Raw genomic sequence first — 24,324 nt, 5'->3', positions numbered from 1 at the left:
AAATGGAGAGAATGTCCCAGAAACTGCAAATATATAATACACCGTATTAGGATTCTCAGAGAAACAGAACCAATAGGAGGCAGGGTAGGGGTGGGAGGGGATATGTGTTTGTGTGGAGGAGAGGAGAAAGAGAGAGAGAGATTGATTTTAAAGAGTCTATTAAGGATTTTAAAGAATTAGCTGACATAATTGTGGGGGTTGGCAAATCTGAAATCTGCAGGGTATCTTGGCAGGCTGGAAATAGATCAAGAAATTGATGTCTTGAGTCCAAAGGCAACCTGGAGGCAAGAATTCCTGCTTCCTTGGGGGCCTCAGCCTTTTTCTTTTAAAACCATCAACTGCTTGGATGAAGCCCACCCATGTAATGAAGACTGTAATGATTTTACCCAAAGCCTACAAATTTAAACATTAATCACATATAAAAATACCTTCATGGCAACATTTGGAGCTGTGTTTGACCAAACAACTGGGCAACATAGCCTAGCAAAGTTGACACATAAAATTAATCATTAATAAACACACACACACTGAGCCACCTAGAATAATAATACTAGTTGACAGTCATTGCCTGTGCTAGACACTGGTCTTTACAGTTCACATGTATTTACTCATTTAATTCCCACAGCAACCATATGAGGTAAGTACTATTTATTATCCTATTTGACAGACTAGAAAATCGAGACAGTATGCTTAAGTAACTCGCCCAAGGCCACATGGCTAGCAAGTGGCTAAGCCAGCATTAAAATTGGTGGCACTCGCTCAAAACTCATTCACCGTACCACTGAACAAGAAGAAAATGTAACTCAGGAATCAGAAGGATATTCCCTCAATTACTTCATCCTAAGAACATCTTAATAAGAACCTGAATACAATAAAATAAGAGCATACCCACAAAATAATAAAGCAACCAAATGAGATGAAAAAGGAAACTACTAGTCCCTGAGAAGAAACTGGGAGACTAGGCAACATGATCATGGAAATAATAAGTAAATTAGAAACAGCAAGTCCAGAATAGACAAAAGTGAACTACTGGCACAAAGAAGAAAGAGTTAAGATAATCTAAGTGAATGTAGATGAAAAGGGCAAAGAATTAAAGCAATCTGGAGGAACATTAGAGGCATGAAATATTATTCATATTATAATGTTACATAAATACACATATCAGAATCTAAAGAAAAAAACCATAGTATTCTTGAAGTAGAATTTCAAAGACATAATACAATAGAATTTCCCTAAAATGAAGGAAGAGAATAATCTGCAAAACAAAAGCAGTTCGCGACACTTCAAGAAAATTAGATGTAAACTCATCAACAAGACATAGCCTAATTGAACTACTGAATGTCAAGTATAAAGAAAGAATCCCTCAGATATTCAAGCAAAAAAGCAAAATACATAGAAGCAAGGGGAAAAACTGCTCTACCTCAGAATTCTCCATAACACCGAATTCCACAAGACAGTGGAGTACTGTCCACAAAGTCTTGGGAAAATGAAATGCAATTTTAAAATATTATAACTAATCAAGGTGTCGTTTGAGCTTAGATGCCCCTGACAGACATTTACTGCATGAAAGAACTCAGGGAATGCAATATGTCTGATTTCTTCCTGAGGAAAAAAAATGTGTTTGACAATGATATCCAGCCAAATAAGAGATGATTAAAAATAAACTCGAAAACGGCAAAGGTAGGTTAAAAGGCTGGTGGTGAACAATGAATTTGTTTAAATATAGAATGAACAATAGACAACTAATGAAAGTAGGGTAGTAAAACTAAATGTGAATGTTATAAACCTTCAAATAATTGAATGTTCAAATAATTGTATAACTACAAAAATTGGGAGGTGGGGGGAAGGGGGAAGTGGGAGGAAGTTTAATACCCTCGTCTTTCAAAACAGAGAATAAATAGATATTGTCTAAATATCTGTTGTTTTAAATGTTATATGCTAGCCTCTAATGTTTATTCCTAAAATTTGTTTTTTAACATTAATAGGTTCTTTTATAGAAGAAATATCTTGTGTTGAAGAAATATTTTTCATTTTTCTTTTTACTTCTACTAAAGTCAAATAAAATACAAATAACTAACTTTCATTAAAAATACTTCCGAGGGTCTCAGCCTATTTTCATAACTTTTATTTTTCTGCCTGTTGCTCTATTCTTCTAACAATACAATATGCATAGAAAGATATTCACAACGATGTTCTTTTAATGCTTATGGTGGCAATTTTGAGTTTAGAGTAATTTTAAAAAATATATATTATTGAACTTTTCTGCATTGCTTTATTTCTTATAAATAATATGTCTTATTTTACAAAAACAACCAGGTGACTTTTTTCCCTTTAAAAATTGTGAGCAGTATATCAAGATGTTAACAATGGTTCATTCTGGGTTATGATAAAGTGGATGATTGTAAATTTTTCTTTGTGCTTTTCTGCAAGTTTTTAATTTACAAACACAAATAAGGATTTATTAACTACTTACTTTTTCACCATTCTACTTCTCATACATATGTATTTTATTAATATGTATATTTTCACAAATCTGATGTTCTGGGAAATAAAACAAATACAGAGCATAAATATCCCAAATAAAACAAATAAAGAAGATAAATATCCGAAACCCTGCAATGTTCAAGGAGAAAGTGTGTCAGTAAGTGCATGATCTTACTAGGAACACTAAGTTAGAAATTAATGAATGACATGGAAAAAGTGGGAAATGAATTCTTTGACCAATTTTTTATCTCATTATTGTTTGCTACTCAATCCTATGAAAGAGCCAACAAGGAAGAAATTGTGAAATAGCTGTCTTTATTGTTACTTCATACACCACATCAGCAATCAAGAAATGAACAAAAATTAACCTTAAAATGCCCCACTTTAGGTACAGAGTTTTACAAGCTGGAGAGGGATATAAATACATACTGGCTTATATTAAAATAACACAATAATAACAATTATAATAGGAGAACAAACCAAGAACCTAAAAAACAATAGTGACTAGAGGGAAGAAAGTAGAGGGACAGGGAGTGAAGCTACATTCCTTGGAATACATTATGTTTTGAATGTTTTACATTTGGAACTCTATATTTTACATAATGTTAAAGTAAAAATCAATCCCTAAAACTCAAGAGCAAAATGAACAAATGAACCATGTGTATAAAAGTTGGTAGCATAACCATACAGAGAAAAAAATTTTAAGTGACTTTAAAACACAATAAGTTGACTCATCAGACCTAACATGGTATGTCCTAAAGACAAAAAAAAAATTGCAAATAAAATCTCTTAATCTGTTTCTAATAACCGTATTGTTAATTATGTTGGCATTGTATATTGAGATAAAGCAAATGAGTAATCATGTTGAGGTCACCAGGAACTGGGATTTTTTGGCATGGAAGAAACAGTGCAAAATAGAAGGAAAGGTGCAAGGTGAAGACCATACTATGTCCTGGTACGAATAGAAAGTGTCAGTATACATTCATTCATTCACAGTTTTATACAAACCTACACACTCATACACATTTTCAATTGTACTCATTGAAAAGGTCTTGAAACAAAGAAGAACTCAGTGGCAATACGCACCCATAATGCCCAGATTATAATCTCTAATTATCATTTCTAATTCAAAAGAAACAAGATCTCCTTAAATGCAAATCGCAGGTCTGAGACAGGAAATATACAACTTAAACCTAAAATATCTTGTCAGACCAAAAAACAAGGTCATTAAAGTCCATTTAAGGCATATTAAAAGTCTCAGGAACCAATTTGAAAAGTCACCTGAACAAATTGAGCATCAGTTAAAAGGCATCCTTCTATCCTTCTCTGAAGGAGTAAAATACTTCAAATGTATTTCAATCCGTGAGGTCATAATAATCCTAAACTGGGGAGAGGAGGCCACATTTGAATGTGCTAACTTATAAATCATTATTTTAAAAATTGGTAAGGGGAAGTAATCAGCGTTTATCCTATCTTTCCTATATTGACTATGTCTTGGAGTAACTAAACAGCTATTGAGAAAAAAGTTTCTCTTTATATGGAAGATAAGTCTAGCTAATAAGTAAAGAATAAATGATAAAATCAGAATAACACTATTTTGAAAGTACTTATGAATGAATTACTGGATCTAGAAAATGATCATCAGTATCTGCTAACATCTCAAAGGGATAGACAACCAGATATCATGCACTTCATAACAGCATATGGTCTTGTCAGAAAAACCAAACCTACATGGGATCAATCTTCAACTACCAATTAACAGGAAACAGGACAGAGGAAAAAGGTAAAAGAAACCATCAGGAGGCAATCATCAAACTCCAGAATGTAGTACACTCTACTGACCAGTTTTATCCATAAACTGCAAGGGGACAGGGAAGAAAGAGAGGGGAGAACTATAGATTAGGGGACATTTAAGAAATATATGAACCTGGGTGGCTCCGTTGTTAAGCATCCGACTCTTGGTTTCGGCTCAGGTCATGATCTCAGGTTCTGAGATCAAGCCCCAGGTGGGGCTCTGCACTCAGCGTGGAATCTGCTTCAGATTCTCTCTCCCTCTTCAGCTTGCCCACTCTCTCATTCTCTCTTCCCCCCACCTCAAAAAAATAAAATCTTAAAAAAAAAAAAAGAAATATATGAACCAGTGAAGTGTATGGACTTTATTACAATTCTGATTTCAACTATTAAACTCTGTGGTGGAGGGGTTTATGAAACAATGAGGAATATTTGAACATTAACCAGATAGTTAATGTTGTAAGGATTTATTTTATGTTGTTTTTAGGTGGAATAATGGCATGGTTCTGTTTTTATTTTTTTTTTAATCCTTACCATTTATATAGACGATTGAAATATTTACAGTTAAAATGATATCTGGGCTTTGCTTCAAAATAATCTGAGTGGAGGGGAAATAGGAAGGGTTTGTAGGTAAAACTTGCAAATTGTTTCGAGTGAATGATTCTCTCTACTTTTGTATATAATTTCCCACATAAAAAGTTATAAAAACTGGGGTGCCTGGGTGGCTCAGTCGTTAAGCGTCTGCCTTAGGCTCAGGTCATGATCCCAGGGTCCTGGGATTGAGCCCCGCATTGGGCTCCCTGCTCAGCGGGAAGCCTGCTTCTCCCTCTCCCACTCCCCCTGCTTGTGCTCACTCTCTCACTATGTCTCTCTCTGTCAAATAAATAAATAAAATCTTAAAAAAAAAAGTTATAAAAGCAAAAATGGAATGCCTCACCTTGTAAGGCTAGGCCTAAAGAAATGAGATAGAGACAGGAATTTCAAAATTCAGGATTAAGAAACAGCAGATATTAGAGGAAAAAATTACTGGTTTAACTGAATTGCAAAAAAAAAAAGTTATTTCCTTTATGCAGTATACTAAAAACATCAGAATTAATTGAAAAATATAGTACTTACTTAGTAAAGAGAAGAAAACAACTGCACTCAAGATATGTCATCTAATTCATTTAGAGATGAAAGAAATGTGTCTGCAAGGTGAAACCATGGGCTCATGGAAAGCTCTGATTTCTGTACAGATGCTATTTGTCTAATAGTTTCCTATTGTCAATGACCGTCCAATTAGCATCTTCACTACACTTATTTTCATTTACAGGAGAAATCTATGAATGATCTGTAGAGTCCTTTATGACACCCAGGAAGGATCCTGTACACTGCCTTGCCGTTTTCTTAGTCTTCAGCGAGAAAGGGTAGGAGAGAAGCGAACACGTCCTCTTCCAACCCCTGCTCCTGGATGTGCGAAGGAAGAGGATTTTGCTAGCTTGCAACAAAAGATACCCTAGAATGGCACTGATATAAAAGTGCTACGTGTAAAAAAAAAAAAAAAAAAAAAAGTGCTACGTGTATTGCCACGTTTAAATTCTCCTTCCTCCAAAATGTAAAATAAATCTGCTTCCATCGTCTGAAATGCTATGGGACTGAAAATCCTTTTGTAACGCTGGAGAAACGCCAGTATTGAAGCTGATTTGGGAGAAGGATGCTCTGCTCATAGAAGAAACACTTAAGACACTTTGCCGATGAAATAGAAGGGGAATAAAAAGCCTCTCCCCCCCCAATTGAAATGCTCTTCTTAGCATGATTTCCGACGACAGTATCTTAATACCTTAAGATATTTGGCCATCCTTAAAAGTGCAGCTTATCCTGACGAAAAGTTGCGGAAGTCCGAGGAATGAGTCACTTTGCTCAATTTTGATGAGTAATTTCAGGTGTCATGGAACCGCGTTCCGAAGAAGGAGAGGGGAGGGGGCGTCAGATCCGCAGACGGAAGAAGACTGGACGCTCGGGATTGGATGGAGAGATCTTGATTTTCCTAAAATTGCGTCATTTCGAACCCAATTGGGTCCAGATGTTTTGGGCACCGACGGGTTACCGTCTCGGAAACTCTCAATCAGACGCAAGCGAAAGGAGAAGAGGCGGTTAATTAAATATTGAGCAGAAAGTCGCGTGGGGAGCGTGTCACGTGGTCCTCGAGGCGCGTCGAGCCTTGGATAAATACCGCGCGGCACCGAGCCGGCAAAAGAGCGCGCCGCATCTGCTTCCTCCACCGCCGCGGCCACCTAGAGTGCCGAGCGCCCCGCGCGCGCTCGGAGCAGCCAGACGAACCCTGCCGGCCTGCTCTCCGCGGTAAGTGCCCGCCCCGCGCATCGCTCCGAGGTGACGGCTGGCAGCTGGGGCGGCGGACAGTGGGAGGACAGCGGAGGGACATCGAGGAACGGGGATCCCAAGTGCCAACGTCCCTCTTTGTTTTCCACCGACAGAGTCTCCCGGCTTGAAGGTGTGGATTGGTGGATCGGGGGCTGAGGGAGTTGGGATCCAGGGAGAAGGGGATGTGAGAAGCTTGGGGGCATGGTTTTCTTTCCTAAAAGGTACAAGGTATGCTTTAGGCTTGTTATCCCCTAGGGTTTTTATCTTGGTTCAATCGGCCCCGACTTGCGTTGTGGGACCAAAAATTATGCTGTCCCAACTCTTGGATAGCCATCCCCAATGTTTCTCTCCTCGGTCTCTTCTTCCCCGTTCTTCCCAGAAATCCAACATGAAAATCCTCGTGGCATTGGCCGTCTTTTTTCTCGTCTCCACTCAACTGTTTGCAGAAGAAATTGGAGCCAACGATGATCTGAATTATTGGTCCGACTGGTCCGACAGCGACCAGATCAAGGTGAGACCCAGCCGGAGCCGTTCTTCCGGGCCTCGGGAGCTGTCACTTCCCTGAAGATCGCATTCTAGTTAGCCTGGCAGGCTCCGCGACCGCGACCAGAGGCGGTGGAGGGGCGCAGGGAGGGGGTGGGGTTGTAAAGGAACACCATTCCCTGGGTCCCCGCACGAGATTTTGTGCCCACGATCCAAGTTTCCCCCCGGGGGCTGCACCGTCGGGTCTCGGGAACTCCCTGGAGGAATGATGCCCTCCCTGATGAGCCCGGGGTCCTCACAAGGCTGGAAACCTCACAAGGTTTCATCCCGGGGTAACGGGGATTTCGGGGACTCCAGTCGAGCTGCAAGGACCAGGCATTTGGAAACGCTGGGCAGGGGCAGAAGGGGGCGCGCCGGACGCTGGTAGAAGCGGGCACAAAGGACAAGCTGCTGGGGGCTTCGAGGGGCGAGGTGGGTGGGAAGCTAACTTCCTGCCCTGACTTTTATTTTACCGACCAGAGGACCGAGCCGCAAGTTTGCCTTTACAAGGCTCGCAGGCTGTTGGTGCAAGGGAGCGCGCCTCGAGGGAACAGTAAAAGTGGCGCGGTGCAGGTCTTTAGTAAAGCGTTGTCATTCCTTCCCCACTCGCGACACACACCTGTGCGCATTTAGGGCGGCCAGGTGTCTCCAAAGCCCGCGCCAGAATCAAGAGCAAGTCAGGTGGCGGCGCGGCAGACGAGTGGGGCGGGGGTCCCCAGGCTCTGCAAAGAGCGGATAACGCGCGGGGCTGGGGGACGCCGCGCCTCCGGCTAGCCCGCGAGAGCGGGGCTCGCGGACACGAGTTCTGCCGGGAGGGGTGGAGGAAGAGAGCTCCCGGGCTGGGACCCCACTCAGCCCTCGCGTGGGGAAACCCGGCCTTCTCTCGCCTTCCTGCGGGGCGGGTTTTCGGGTTTTCCGGCCCTGGCGCCGCCACCGCCCGCCTCCGAGCTTCGCCCAGGGCTGGCGCTCACCATTGGAATGACTCGGGTTTCCCGGCGCCGCGCGCTTGTTGCCTACACGCCCGTTTGTCTGTGCGTCTGTCCCCCAGGAGGAGCTGCCCGAGCCCTTTGAGCATCTTCTGCAGAGAATCGCCCGGAGACCCAAGCCTCAGCAGTTCTTCGGATTAATGGGCAAACGGGATGCTGGTGAGATGGGCAGCCATCCCTCTCTCTGTCTCTCTGAGCAACCTGCCCGGTCTCCTCGCTCACTGCTTCTCAGAGCACCCAGTCTCTCTTGCTCTTTGAGTAGAAATTTCCATCCTAAAATGGAATATATCCCCGGGGAGCGACTCTGGCCCTCACCCCACTAACACACGCACATGCCTTCGGAGGGAGAGCGAGATCCGTTGCGGCGCGTGCCCCCCACACAATTAGAGTGACCCCAATCAAGAACAGGAAGCAGCCTTACTAGCTGAGTTCTCCTTTGACTGAAGATCCAAACTGACAAAGGGGGAAGGCGCGGGGCCTCCAGGGGGTAGTACTCAGAATGGTCTAAGTGCCTGTGGAAACCGATTTTAGACCCTTGGCGTTAGATTAGATTTAGCTCCCTAATGTCTCATGATAGAAATACTCAATTTCCTTGCATTTATCACACCATCAGCGGAACGTGTAAACAGTTAATGCCAATTCATCTTTTGTCAGATTCCTCAATTGAAAAACAAGTGGCCCTGTTAAAGGCTCTTTATGGTAAACATTTCTATAAATCTTTATTTTACTATTGTGAACGCATATGTAGGAAAAGTGAAGAAAAATTTTTTATGGGCTCAAATACAGATTCTTGATAATGCCTGTTTAGTAAAAGTAGAGATTTGTATCCCTCTCTCCTGAGTGTCAAATGGTGGTCCAGCTTGGAGATGTGTTTCTTATAAGAAAACAGGTGGTGTGGCCTAACAGTTATTGTTAGGCCTTAGGGGTCTCATAGTCCTGGGTTTGAATCTGTGGCCCATAGAAAGCACTTAAAAATATTCCTTTTGGTTGCTATTTTGTTTTTATCATTAATAATTTGGTTAGCATTTATGGTTCTACTATATTCCTCATGATAGTACATGAATGGGAAATGTTATATGTTTTAAAAATCAACTTATAATTCTCTTCTGAAAATATAAGGTAGCATCTTTAAAATAAATCTATTGCCTTTGCTAACTTTCTCTTTCTTTCTTCTAGGACATGGCCAGATCTCTCATAAAAGTAAGTTTCAAATTATTTTGACATTTACCAAATGCAAACATAAATTAGATTGATCTTCATTTTATATCTTATTTTCTGTTATAACTTAGGGCCTAATACTTTTAATTAAGACAGTATAAGAATGGAGGAGACTCATATTAATTACATCCAGAGCATGATTTTTTACAGCTCTGTTTTTTAGACCTAGATGCTTACCAAAATGATGCATTATGTTAAAAATCCTTTAACTCCTAGCTAAATTGTTGGTGAATTCCTGACCCACAGAAACTGTGAGATAATAAATATTTGTTGTCGTTTTAAGCTGCTAAAAAAAAAAAAGAGAAAGAAAAGAGAGAGCGCCAGAAGAAATCCTTTAACTCCTATACATTGTTAGTTATGGATAAGAATTTCAGTCCTGGGGTAAAAATCCACCACAGATTCCTCTCCCTATTCACCCCTCACCCTCTCCTACCCCCCAATGCTTCCACTGCAAAAACAAAAACAAAACAAAACAAAACAAAAACAAAGCTTTTATAGGTATCTCTTAACATTTCAGTATGCTGGATCTCTTGACGATACCATGTATTAGGGTAATCCAGCAGCCAATTAAGGAGATTGAGTGAAAGAGCAGAGAATCCATAGTAAAGATAAAGACAGAAATGCAGTTTTTTGGTCCCATAATTGAATAGGGACCCTCAATCTATCAAAGTACAATGAAACATTTCTTAGGGCAGTAGAGATGGCCGAGTTATGACACTTGACATTCATTTGATCCCGGTTTCCCAGTTAATGGAACTCGAATTGACGGGAAGTCCCATGGGTCCATCTCAATCAGATGCATTTACCCCAGGATCCACCCACACCTCCACTTGGATTTTGGTTCACTGGTTGGCAGAGAAGGTCACATTAAAATAGCAGTCTTATTCTCAAATAATACAGTATAAAGCAAGAGACCTTTCCCCACTAGAGTTGAAATAGTAACCTTTTTCATAAGGCTTCATCTTTGAAAATAAATAAATCTTATTCATATTTAAGTTCTAAAGATTTGACTTTCAAGAGAATTATATATAGCAAAATTCTGTGTAATGAAAGTAAATGCACTCTATTAATGTCAAAATTAACACACTTTTCCAAAAGTATTTTTAAAAATCCAATAAAATAAAAATAGTGACCTTTTAGAAGTTTATAATCATCAGGTGCAGGGATCTGACTTAACTAAGGTTCAGTTCCTGAGAAATACAACATAGTAACACAAGGACATACAGTTGGATATTTCTGTCACGACTGTGAAATTGACTCCCTAAAAACCAAAACTAGCTTAAATAGCAGCAATATTTAAAACATTGTATATAAACAGGTAAACTGTAATATACATAAAGTATACTTGCTAATAATTAGATATAGAATTAAGAAAAGTGCTTTCATTGATTGTATTGTTTTAATGTCATTTGTAAGACTTATTAGAAATCTTCATTTCTTCAGGCTCACCAAAACTTGAAATGGTTATATATTTATTATATAGGCATATATTCTAAAGCTTGCTTTTCTTCGGTACTAGTTATAACAGTTTATTTCCTCAAAGACATACATATTAAAATACCCCTAAATGTATTTTTCCAGGGCATAAAACAGATTCCTTTGTTGGACTAATGGGCAAAAGAGCTTTAAATTCTGGTATGTATAAAACTATGACTGAAAATAGACAGTAACTTAAATCTATTATTTTCTTTCTAAGGCATAGTTTTCAAAGTACTGAAAAGGAATGATAAATTTAAAATGAGTACTTATGGTGAAAAAAAAATCTAATTGCAATAAATAAATCCAAGAATTTATTTGTAGCTGATTAAGCTAATCTCACCTAGGATGCATCTTTCTTTCTCAGACTACCAGCCTTACCAGTGTCTGCCCCATTTAATCATTACCTAACCTGAATCCTTGGGCTAGTCTAGTACTTGTTCCCTTATATTTGTTACATAAGCCACACTGAACTTGACTGAACTAAGCGGTGAAAGGTTATGTGGGAAATAAGACCAATTTTCACTTACTACCGAGGTCATTCAAAAGGCTTATATGACATTACATCTGGCAGTCTTCCAGCACAAAAGTAAACAAATAAAGAAAACAAACAAATCCATTTATACTTTATGAAGTTATAAAAGCTCAAACTCGAAATATCCTGATGGATGTTTGAGAGTATGGGAAAAACACAGTCCATTCCAGTGCTTTTGAAAAGGAGCACGATCAAGTCATCCTGGGGAATTATAATCAGTTCTGGCTGTAAACCCTCACAGGGAAGGGGTGCCACAATCCTCCTAACCCATCTTAATCCCCAACAAGTCTTTCTCTTGACATAAAGCCTGCCTATTTCCTTTCCTCTCTGTAGTTCCCATCGTCTGTGTAAAAATGCCACATACCTATATCCAAAAACCCATTCATCGTACCGTTTTCAAGGTTAAATAACCCCTATATCATTTTCACAGAGACTGATTTTTTTGTAAAGCACATTCAGTCTTTTATAGTAATTAGCTTAGGTTCCTTAGGAAAGCTATTCAAACTCCTTTTATTTTACCTTTAGTGAAAATAGAATTATAGTATTAATGAAGTAATTAATTAGAAAGTAACCAGCTGCCTTATCTGTTTAGGATATTTCAGGTTTCTAGAAAATCTGTAACTAAGCAGTCCCTGGCTTAATTATCTGGAAAATTCATGCAAAAAATGATGTATCCTACCATTGGTTCTCTACCTTCCAAATTTAGACACTATGCTTGTATTTCTTTTTCAGTAATTCGGGGGCCGCTCAAGTATAAATTTTTTTTTTTTCAAGTTTAAATTTTAAAGAAGTTACCAGTGTGCCTCATGAAAAACTTTAAATTATTTTATTAATATATATTATCCTCCAGCTTTTGGAAATGGAATGTAAATTTCAACCACACTGGCTTTACTTGTAGCAAAAGTGTGCGCTATCCCTTCTGTAACTGTGGTCTTCTTGATAACTATATTAGTCATCAACTTTTTATTGCCAGAACTGACACAGATTTCAGAACATAGCTAACTTTACAAATAATATGGATACTGTGATTTCTACAGATTAAATGTTATTAAATGTGTGCAAAGTAATAATGTAATTATAGGTAAATTGAATCACTATAATGAGTCAAGATCAATAGAATCACTATAATGAGTCAGGATCAATTTATGACTAAATCTTCACTCCTCCATTTTAAGAAAATATAAAAGGAAGAAACAGGCAAAAATGTATGTACATTCAATCAGGGATCTTTTCATATGATCAATTGAGGCAAGGTTATGATTGTGTCCTGGTATGTGTTAAATTCTGGTATGTATAAAACCATGACTGAAAATAGACAGTATCTCAAATCTGTTATTTTCTTTCTAAGGCATAGTTTTCAAAGTACTAAAAAGGAATGATAAATTTAAAATGAGTACTTATGGTAAAAAAAAAATCTAATTGCAATAAATAAATCCAAGAATTTATTTGTAGCTGAATTTATCTGTAGGCTGTGTCCTACAGCCATCTGATTCTTAACCTTTTGTGGTCACAGACTCCTATGACAGTCTGAGAAATGTAGAAACCTGCTTTGTGGAGAAATCCTCATTAGCTTATAAACATAAAAATCTACATACAGTTTCAGAGGGTTCAAGAACCAGATACAAAACTTTGCTTCCCGTGAAGAGGATATTCTGTTCCAGCTAACACGAATCCGTCTTTGGTTACTTTACATTAGCATTCACCTTACTTCTCTGAGGAACAGAATCATGTTACCTAAAGCTTGTCAGGAACGGAACTCGTGCTAGTCAGTCCTCCTCCTAATACAAACAAAGCAGGATGAGAAATGGACTGTTTCCTTCCTTGAGAACTGCCCGGCTTGGAGTTCAGACTGGTCCGCCCTGGAAGCACATACGTGATTGGCATAAAGCATTCAGCTTATCATGAACCTAGTGTTGGATGCTAACTGGGCATCTGCTCAGTAGGGAAATGGGAGAGTGATCACCCTACAGCCCTCACCTACCTCCTCTCTTAACAGATCTTTCTCACTGAAAAAATTGTTTAAAGTGGCATCTATAATTCCTACCTAACTTCCACAGTTCTTCCTATTGTTTTTGTTTAAATTCAGTATTTTATACAGGACATATGAATTTTAAAAAGCAGCATAGTTTCACTAAAATGTAAATCTAAGTATATAAATTAACTAAAATGATGAATAATATACTTTAGTAGTCTGATCGCAACAGTCTGATCCTTGCCCTTTTGTGGTTACAGACCTCTTCGAAATTGCATATCATATCATCATATCATATCATATCATCATAATTTCGGCTTTTTTTTATTTTTTATTTTTTTTAAAGATTTTATTTATTTATTTGACAGAGACAGAGACAGCGAGAGCAGGAACACAAGCAGGGGGAGTGGGAGAGGGAGAAGCAGGCTTCCCGCTGAGCCGGGAGCCCGATGCGGGACTCGATCCCAGGACCCTGGGATCATGACCCGAGCCGAAGGCAGTCGCTCAACCAACTGAGCCACCCAGGCGCCCCCTTTTTTTTTTTTTTTTTTTTAGTCCGGATAGTCAAAGTACTTAAATTACTTGCTAAGTCTATGTTAAATACTTTTGGAGGCAGTGATTAATCTTCCACAGGCCATTAGGGTGCTGGGAGGTAAGTTATACTGTTATACGTGGATGGCACAATTGCCCTACCCACTGACAACGATGTTTTTAGTTTCAAGGACAATCCCTCATTGGGAGGTATCCCCAAAACAGGAGGAGACCTCTACACCATTCAGTGTACTCCTGTAACAGGAACCAGCCAACCCTTTCTGTAAAGAGCCAGATAACAAATATTTTGGATTTTGTGAGCTGTGCCGTCTCGGGAGCAACCACTCCGATCCGTCATGTTAATGCTAAAGTAGCCATAGACAATACATAAATGAGTGGGTATGGCCACGTTCCAATAAAACATTCTTTTCAAGAAAAGGTGGTGGGCTGGATTTGGCCCATGGCCTGTAGTCTGTTGACTCTGTCCTAGAATAAAAGTCTCACATTTTGCTTTCATCCTACTACTATTCCTACTCTATACTTCAGGCATTATCCTTTATATAAATCACCGTGCTTGAGAAAGTTGTGGAGAATGACCACTGCAGTAGATTGTGGAACTACGCTTTGGGGGCACCAAGTAAATGGCAGATGGCCTGAGTAACCAAGGATTCTGTGGTTAGATCACTTCCAGTCGGGACAGAGATGGAGGCAAGATTGGAGGATGTGCAAAGAAAGCTCTTAGAAATACTTCAATGGAGAGGGGAAAGTCATTAATGAGTTTTTAATAAATTATAGTGTGTCTTGAAGTTTATTTAACGCTCTCGGTGAATCCTCTTAAAAAAACCCTCTGCCTTTTCTTTGTTCTCAGTGGCTTATGAAAGGAGCGCGGTGCAGAATTATGAACGAAGACGCAAATAAACCCCCTCATGTGTAATTTATTGAGCTTCATGTGTGTCAGTGGCCAATGAAAGGTAACATGAGACCTGCACCATGAGGAATAATTATTTATTTAATAATCATTGTTTTGAGTGGAAAGCTAAAAAAAAAAAACTGTTTATTTTTCATATTGTGCCAATACGTGCTGTGAAAGTGTGTTATAATTCTAATGTGACCCCCTCAGATGTAGAAATCAGTGGGCATTTCTCAACAAAGCACAGTGTTCAGTGAAACTGAAATATGTTCTTCAAAGAAAGAAATCATCTTGGTTTCCTGGAAGCAGTCATGTCAGCCACTGATGAAGGAGAGGGATCTCACAGACAGGCTTGTGCTTCCTCTGTTTTCATGGTGGAAATGTGCTAAGATTTGGTATCAAAGTGTGTCCCTGCAGCATGTGTCATGTGTTGTGACTTAAATAGAGATGTTTTACAAGTTTTCACGTGATTCTACGGTCTTCATTTCATTGTATAATGTGTTGTGATAGTTAACATTTTAAATAAAAGAAAAAATATCTTGAGAATTGGGTTTTATTCTTTCATTAATATTTATGTCACACCAGCACACGTTCTTTTAGTAGATGAAATATGTTCAAAGCTGTTTTGGCTGCTCAATAGTGAAACATAAAGCTACTAAATTTCTTTCTTAAGGTAAATGACTACAGTGTAATCTCAGTTCCTCTCTCTCTCTCTCTCTTACACACACACACACACACACACACGCATGCACTTTTTTGGGGGGGGCAGAGGTCAGTCATTTGGCACAAGATCATCCATGAGGAAAACGATTACATTTTGGAATCCAAAGAGTAGAGGATAAGTTCTGTTGATGCATGCCCATGATTTCCTTTTACAAATAGGATAATAATCTGTCTTAGAGATGCATTCCACTGGTTATTTCCTTGTTGGATAAAACATCAGCACACTACCATTTAAGCCCTGCTTAGAGCCCAGGTATAAATGTACCAGTGTGTTATTCACACTAGAATTAAGACACCAAATTGCAAAAGATGATGCAGAAAGATGGGGGTTGATTGATAATAGGGCATCACCCCCATAATGAAGACAAGAGCACTTTTCTAGCATTTCTAAGGAGGCCTGTGAATTGCTAACACCCATTACACTCTCCAGCTGAAGCATGTGCATCAGGAATAAATACAGAACAATCAAGGGGAGGCTGTCGTGTATTTGTTTAAGGGGAAGGATTGGTAAGTGTCCTTGGAACTGTTTTTGGATTACATAGAGGGTGTGGAAGATTGACAAGTGGTATAAAGACCACTTGAAGACAGACTAAAACTCCATGACCTTAGCCTGGATTGGTGACTATTGTTGATCAATAGTTTGATCAATATTGTTGATCAATGGTTAAACTCATTGTGGGACAGAAGAGCTAAAGCATATTTTAAACTTTATATTTTTAAATAAAAATTTTCTTTTTAAAAAAACTCTAACAAGGCTGCCTGGCTGGCTCAGTTGGAAGAGTAAGCGACTCTTGGTCTTGGGGTTGTGAGGTTGAGCCCCACGTTGGGTGTAGAGATTACTTAAATAAATAAACTTTAAAGAAAAAAACCTCTAACAATCTCATTTCCTTATTACACAATACATTGAAATATTTCAAAATATAAATGATAAGCAAAATGGAGGTCAGAGTCATCTAGAGCCCCACTCTCTAATAGTAATGTTTAATACTCTATTTAAGAATAATAATTGCAATTTATAAATTATATAAATTCATAAATCAGGGTCAGAGGTTCTAATGTGAGAATGTGAGAGGAGTCAGTATTAGAAAGTGATTATAAGGGGAAATAGCAGAACAAATTAATATCTAACAATGAGATTGATTAAGCAAACTGGCATACTGATACAATTGAATATTTTGCCATCATTTAAAATGGCATTACGTGTTTAGTGACGTGACGTGTGCATATATGGTATATTGTTAGGCACAAAGCAATATTCCTGCAGTATATATACATATATATTTCTGCATAGATGTCATAACAAGAAGAAACAATGTAATGGATGAGTGTGGGGTTCAGAGTCCAGCTGCATGGGTTTGAATCCTGACTCCATCACTTGAGGCCGTGTGATGAAGGGCAAGTCCTTTAACTTCTTTCTGCCTTATTATCCTCATCCCTAAAACTGGATTAATACTATGCACTACCATGCATACTGGACAGTATCCACTACAGAGCTTAGCTGAGGGTTGCGGAACAGGATACCTGTAAAGCTTGGAGCTCGGTCTCTGGCACACAGCAAATATTCAGTGAATGTTACCTGTTGCCATTGCTAGCTACTCTCCCAAATGCCAGTGAGAAAATTAGCACTGTTTTTTAGCAACGGAAATATTTTTTAATAGGTGCACGGAAGAAGCAGCAGCATGGGGTGGTTTTTATATAGCCACTACCCAAATTAAATCTAGGGTTGTATCACAAACGGCTATGCTCTGTGCTGTGCATTGCTCACTAGACAGTCCCTGTGGCCCCTACTGTCTCTGAGATTCTATAAATCTCTGCAGCATGAGCCCAGAGTGCTGCATAAAGTCCTGTATCAGGGGGACTGCATTCATGCCTGCTTGCCCTCCAGGCCCAAAAACCCAGCAACAGCATCAATAAGGAAAGGGAGAGGAACTCCTGTGCTACGTGTGTGCTCATGAAAACGTTACTATTACTCTCCCTCTGTAGCATGGTCCCTTTAACAAAAATAAGCTTTCTTCACCTTTATTCTTTCTTAAGTATTTTATTCTGTTCTGAAAAAGCAAGAAGATGAATCTAAATAGTTACCCAACTACTTTATATTGCTTTGGCTTTTTCTCTGTTTTCTCTTTTGGCTTTGTTTGGGTCCGGGACGAGGGCAGAAACAAATGACACTCCAGCTAAGTAATCTGAGGAGAAGTGAATAAAGGGACTAATTACAAAGATGTAGGCAAGTTGTAGAGAAGCCAGCAATGGGATGTGGGTCTCCAGCCTGGCACCCCTGGGAGCCACTGCTGCCCCAGGCCTGAAGGACCAAGATGAGGACATGAGGGTCTCTGTGTGCAGAGGACCACCTGGCAGGTGTTGTCTTCAGTAGGAGGACAGAATCAACACAGGGTAGTCAGATATCTGGGGGGTGGAGGGGGTAGTGCTAGGAAAGGCCAGGGAATAAATATCCCAATCTTACTGACCTCCTGCTGGGCAAACCCAACCGGAAACAGAGGGCTTGGGGCCCTCGATGCTGTCCACACCATTGAGCAGCATAGACAGGGCACCAGAGCAGGTGGAAAAAGCTGATGGGTGCATTTGGAAGTAGAAAAGATGTCTGGGGCGCCTGGGTGGCTCAGTTGGTTAAGCGTCTATCTTCAGCTCAGGTCATGATCTCACGGCCCTGGGATGGAGCCTGTGTCGGGCTCCCTGCTCAGCAAGGAGCCTGCTTCTCCCTCTCCCTTTGCCCCCCATCCTCCATTCTTGCTCTCTCTCTTGTTCTGCTCTCTCTCTCAAATAAATAAATAAAATCTTAAAAAAAAAAGAAAAGGAAGATGTCCAATGGATTATGTATGACATTATTTTGAATCCAAAAACAAGACTAATATGCTGAAATTCAAATAGAGAAAATTATAAAGTAAAAATCAGTCTTCCTCTGGACACCCCATTCCATTCCCTTGGAATATAGTTTCATATGGACCCATCCAAACACACAAACAAAAATAACATATTAATATGAGCACATGCTGACATCTGTTTTTTCGTTCTGTTTTTTTTGTTTTTTTGAAATCTCCTTGTTTTAACACCAAGTCATTATTATTTCTTAAGTTATATTTTAAAAGAAATTAATAAGGACATTGGGATTTGTGAAAAACAGAGTAAGGACTTTTGGTGGACCAAAAGTTATCCAGATCCTTAAGAAAGAAAACACACAGAGAGCCACAGTGGTAAGCCATCGCCCCAAGGAGTCATGGAGGCTTCAGAAAAAGGTGCCAATCCTAGAATAGGGAAGTGACTGTTGCAGAACACAGACTTCTCATCAGCAACCCTGAGTGCTATAAGGTAAGGGAACAAAATCTAAAAATTCTTAAGGAAAAAAATTATCTAGTCAAACTATCCTTTAACAATGAGAATGAATTTGTGAAAGGAGAAAAACCAACCAAATCCTGTTAACTTAAGCCTTTATTAAAATCATCACAATAGAACAACCCAAGATAGCTATGTTACTGGAGAGCAGACAGCCTAAGGAATTGCTATGTTAAATTGGTGAAAGTCAAAGTTTTGCTATATTCTGAGAATTAGTCACTGTTCTGATTCTCAGAAGATATGGGGAACTTAAGCTGCATTAGTCAGGGGACAGGATATGGGGCCTGCAAGAGTGGAGCTAAAGCTTTAGCAGCTCTTTTTCAGTTTGGATGTAGTAGGAGTGGTGAGGAGGAAGAGGTGAAGACCAGATCTTGCTAGAGTCAGTGGAATAAATTCAGCCATTCAGCTTCTTTCATGAATTAAGGACATTTTCAAACATATAGGACCTCAGAAAGTTTACCATCCACATTCTTTGAAAGAATTGTTATATTATTTCAGCAAGAAGAAAAATAAATCTGGGAAAGAGTAATGAGTAACAAACACAGCAACAAAGAAATCATTTGAAACAACATTGCTGAACTGAAATCAGTGTGTGTGTTAAACCATCTGGAAATAAAACTCTATAAAATGTCAACATGAGAGTTAGTTGGGGGGAAAAGGAGAGTGTAAAAGGGAATAAATGCATGTTAAATTTCTTGTATTATTGAAATGAAGGGTAGAACATAGATGTATTTGACTCTAGACTTTTGAAAAAGAAAATGTAAGTTTCTTATATGAGCTAAAAATGTGCACAAGCTGAACAAAAAAGAACAGATGAATGTACAACTATCAAAACAGAAGAGGGGAAATGTTGCAAAACAAAATCTAACCAAAAGAGACAAGAAAGCCTTAATTTTTTTTTTTTTTTAGCAGAGTGCCCAGGTGGCTCAGTCAGTTAAGTGACCAGCTCTTGGTTTCAACTCAGGTCATGGTCTTGGGGTCCTGGGATCAAGCCCCACACCAGGCTTGGTGCTCAGCCCAGAGTCTGCTTGAGAATTCTCCCTCTCCCTCTGCCTGGCCCCCCACTCATGCACACATATGTACACACTCTATCTCCCTCTCTCTCTAGAATGGGTGAATAAATCTTTAAAAAAAATGTTTAAAAAAATTTTAGCAAATAAAAAAACAGAAAAGACTATGGTAAGAATAAATCAAAACCTATTCATATTTATGACAAATGTGAGCAGTTTTATCAGACCTATAAAAGACAGAGACTATCAAGTTGGTAAAAAAGAAAATCCAGCTATTCTTATTTACCAGAATCAAATCTGAAAAAAAATAATGTAGAATTGTTGAAAGTAAAGAGATACTAAAAATTACCTGCCAAAGTACTAACACAATGATTTTAAAGCAATATAACCACCAGACAAAACAGAATTCAAGATGAAGATTCCCAGGGGATCAAGAAGGATACTTAATATTGATAAAAGGAGTAATCCACTAAAAAGATATTAACAGTAGTGAACCTTTATAAATATGAGCTATGTTCAAAATATATAAAGCTAAACCTAACAGAAATATTTAAAAGTATTAAAAATGTATACATCTTTAATAATCATGACAGACATCACAGTGTTTTGGTAAACAACAGATTAGTCAAAAAGTAAACAAGGGTAAGAAGAATTCAGTAACATAATTAGGAATCTTCCTCAAATAAACATACAGAGAATTAAGACAAGTAGACACACACAATTAAGAATCTTCATAAAATAGACACACTTTCTAAAAATATATGTGGAACATTCAGAAAATTGAGCAACAAGACACAACTGAACTCAAAAAATTCTAAAATATCCCTCTCATATAAGCCATAATTGCATATGACACTGCCAAAAGAATAAAAAATCAACATGTTGCCAGAAAATCCATGTGGCAGAAAAGTTTGGGACAGACTCCCAAATAACTCTTGAGATAAAGGAAAAAATAAAGAGATAGCTTACAAAATACTTTAAACTGAATAACCATGTGGGTCACGGGTTTCCAAAGCTATCCCTACATGTGGAGATTTGCTAGAAGGACTCAGGGGACTCAGCAGATAGTTGCACCCATGGCTAAGATTTACTACAACAACCTAGTAAAGCCACACAGTGGGTCATAAGGGAAAAAGATATAGGTGGTGTCTGGAGAAATCTATGTGTAGGTTTCTTTATGCCCTCTCTCTCCCCATGAGGGGTCACAGAGAGTGCACTCTTTTCCCAGTAACAAGAATATAGCGATAAGTATGAGATGTTTCTGCTCAGGGAGGCCCATTAAAAACTCAGCGGCCAAGGTTTTTATTGGGGTCTGGTCACATAGGCACTCTCTACCTAGCACATTCCAAAATTTTAGACTCCCAGAAAGAAAGCAAATGTTTAGCATAAAGCACCTTATTTGTACAAATAGTTTAGGCACAGTGAGCTACCCTTATCATAGAGGGAAAGTTTTTATATATAAGTGAAGGAATGAGCTTACCACACAAGTTGCCAGATACCAGCCAAGGGTCAAGCTTGCAAGCAGGCCTTTTCAAGAATCTCAAGCCTGCTCTGTGAACTAGTTTTTGCAAAACATGTATGACCTCTGTATCAAAACTTGGGTATGGAACCAGAGAAATTCTCAGGAAGAAATTTATAGCCATAAGTGAATTTGCCCCCAAATAAAGGGGGCTGAAATTTAATGAAAAAGATTTCACCAAAAGACACTGAAAAGAACAACAAAATAAGTCTAATGAAAGCAGAATGAAGGAATTAAGATTAAGCCAGATATTAATGAAACAAAGACTATAAGAACAAACACAAAATAATAGGCTTGATCAGTAACATAAATCTTAGTTGTTCAAAAGAAAAAAATTTTAAGATAAAACTTTGGAAATCTATAGTTAAGAAAAAAGAAACAGAAGGTAAAACGATGTTGACAGGAAAACAACCATAGGTACACAGGAGTTTGAAAATTATTAATTCTATATAAAATTCTGTACCAATGAATGCAAAAATATCCATGAAAGCATATTTTTGGATATTACAAATTATAAATATTGAAGTTAGTTAAAATAAACCAGTAACTGTGAAAGGATTTATAGTTAAACTCATTAACTACCCCGACCCTGACAAACACACACACTGATACTCAAAAGACAGTAGTGCATCAACTAAATATCAACTAAGTAGAATATCAAGTAAAACTCCAGAACTAGGAAAACAGGTCAGGTTAATGATCCAACACAATTAACAAGTTTGGTCTAATCCTTAAAGAAATGATCCAATTCATTCAATAATAACCACCTAACTCTAAAGATTCCCCCTCAAAACTGTTAGAACTAACAAATGAATTCAGTGAAGTTGTAGGATACAAAATCAACATACACAAATCAGTTGTGTTTGTATACACTAACAATGAAGTATCTAAAAAAGAAATAAAAAAATAATCCCATTTATAGTAGCATGAAAAACAATAAAATTCTTAGGAAGAAATGTGACCAAGTAGCTGAACAATCTATACATGAAAAACTAATAAGACATCAATGAAAGAAGTTGAAGAAGACACAAATAAATGGAAAGGTATTCCATGCTCATGGATTAGAAAAATTAATATTGTTAAAATGTCCATACTACCTAAGGTAATCTATAGTTTCAAGGCAATCCCTTTCAAAATGCTAATGGTATTTTTTACAGAAATAGAAAAACAAACCTAAAATTTATTTGAAACCACAAAGACCTCAGAAGAGCCAAAACAATCTGGAGAAAGAAAAACAAAGCTGGAGGCATCATACTTCCTGATTCCTATAACTATATTACAAAGTTATAGTAATCAAAACAATATGATATTGGGACAAAAACAGAAACATAGACCAATGGAAGTGAATAAAGAGCCCAGAAATAAATCCACACATATACAATCAACTAATATTTGACAAAGAAGCTAAGAATACTCAATAAGGAGACCATAGTTTCTTCAATAAATTGTGCTGGGAAAATTGGATATTCACAGCTATCTTACATAGCTCACAAAAATTACATGTAAAGACTTAAATATAATACCTGAAATTGGAAAACTCCTAGAAGAAAACATAGGGAAAAGTCTCCTTGACATTGGTCTTGGCAATGATTTTTTTTTTTTTATATGACACCAAAAGCACTAGCAAATTAAAAAGTGTCTGCATAACAAAAGAAACAATTGATAAAATGAAAAAGCAACTTACAGAATGGGAGAAAATATTTGCAAGTCATACATCTGATAAGGAGTTAATATTCAAAATATATAAGGAATTCATACAATAAATAGAAAAAAAACTGATTTAAAAATGAGCAAAGGACCTAAATAGATGTTTTATCAAATAAGGCATACAAACGGCCAATTGGGACATGAAAAGATGTTCAACATCACTAATCATCAAGGAAATGCAAATCAAAACCACAATGAGATATCACTGCTCACCTATTAGAATGGCTATCATTAAAAAGATAAGAGATAACAAGAACTGGCAAAGATGTAAAGAAAAGGAAACCCTGTGTACTGCTGGTAGAAATGTAAATTGGTGCAGCCACTATGGAAAACAGCTGGAAGTTCCTCAAAAAATTAAAAAGTGAACTATCATATGATCCAGCAATCCCACTTCTGGGTCTACACCCGAAGGGAATAAAATCAGGATCTCAAAGAGATATCTACATTCTCATGTTCACTGCATCATTATTCACAGTAGCCAAGATATAGAAACAACCTAAGTGTTCCTTTACAGAAGAATGGATGGAGAAAATGATATATGCATATAAATAATGGACTACTATTCATCCATCAGACACCAACACCAAATCAGCTGGCACTGTGACCTTGGACTTTCCAGCTTCCAGAACTGTGAGAAATAAAATTTTGTTGTTTAAGCCAATCTGTGGAATTCTGTTATAGCAGCCTGAACAGACCATGACAATGGGGATACAATCACAAATATCCAGACTGTTGGAGTCTCTAAAGGACAACACTCAGCTCCTCGACAGATACACTTAAAAACTAAAGAAAACAGAGAGGTATTTATAGATGAAAAGAGACTTAAGAGACATCAACCAGTTGAATCTTATATAAACAAATAAACTTTAAAAAAAATTATGAAACAGTCACAGAAGTTTGAACAGTGGAAATTTGATGACAGTAAAGAATTATTCTTGGGGGTGGAGCAAGATGGCGGAGGAGTAGGAGACCTGGATTTCGTCTCCTCTCAGGAATTCAGCTGGATAGGGATCAAACCATTCTGAACACCTACAAACTCAACAGGAGATTGAAGAAAAGAAGAGCAACAACTCTCTCATCAGAAAAGCAACCACTTTCTGGAAGGTAGGACGTGTGGAGAAGTGAATCTGAGGCAATATTCGGGAGGATAGACGGCGGGGGAGGGGCCTCTGTGATAGAACCACGGAGCACAAAATCGGAACTTTTAAAAGTCTGCTCCGCTGAGGGACGT

General features: G+C 38.3%; 1 protein-coding gene across 5 annotated transcripts; it reads left to right on the top strand.

The window, feature by feature from the left end:
- The first annotated feature begins 6,258 nt into the window (after window positions 1-6,258).
- On the top strand, window positions 6,259-15,326 carry TAC1 (tachykinin precursor 1). 5 transcript variants are annotated; one of them, XM_006743634.3, is made up of 7 exons: window positions 6,259-6,615; window positions 7,016-7,147; window positions 8,207-8,303; window positions 8,799-8,843; window positions 9,321-9,344; window positions 10,944-10,997; window positions 14,745-15,326. In XM_006743634.3, exons 2-7 carry the CDS (start codon window positions 7,025-7,027, stop codon window positions 14,792-14,794), a joined length of 393 nt encoding a protein of 130 aa, XP_006743697.1. In that variant the 5' UTR covers window positions 6,259-6,615; window positions 7,016-7,024; the 3' UTR covers window positions 14,795-15,326. The 5 variants fall into 5 exon arrangements, with proteins under 5 accessions (XP_006743697.1, XP_006743699.1, XP_006743698.1 ...); XM_031039478.1 differs by lacking the exon at window positions 6,259-6,615 and adding an exon at window positions 6,628-6,766; XM_006743636.3 differs by lacking the exon at window positions 10,944-10,997.
- The last annotated feature ends 8,998 nt before the right edge of the window (window positions 15,327-24,324 follow it).

The sequence above is a fragment of the Leptonychotes weddellii genome, chromosome 12 (assembly GCF_054177405.1).
Source record: "Leptonychotes weddellii isolate Sample4059 chromosome 12, ASM5417740v2, whole genome shotgun sequence".
NCBI lineage: Eukaryota > Metazoa > Chordata > Mammalia > Carnivora > Phocidae > Leptonychotes > Leptonychotes weddellii.
This window is presented reverse-complemented; position numbering and strand designations above follow the sequence as displayed.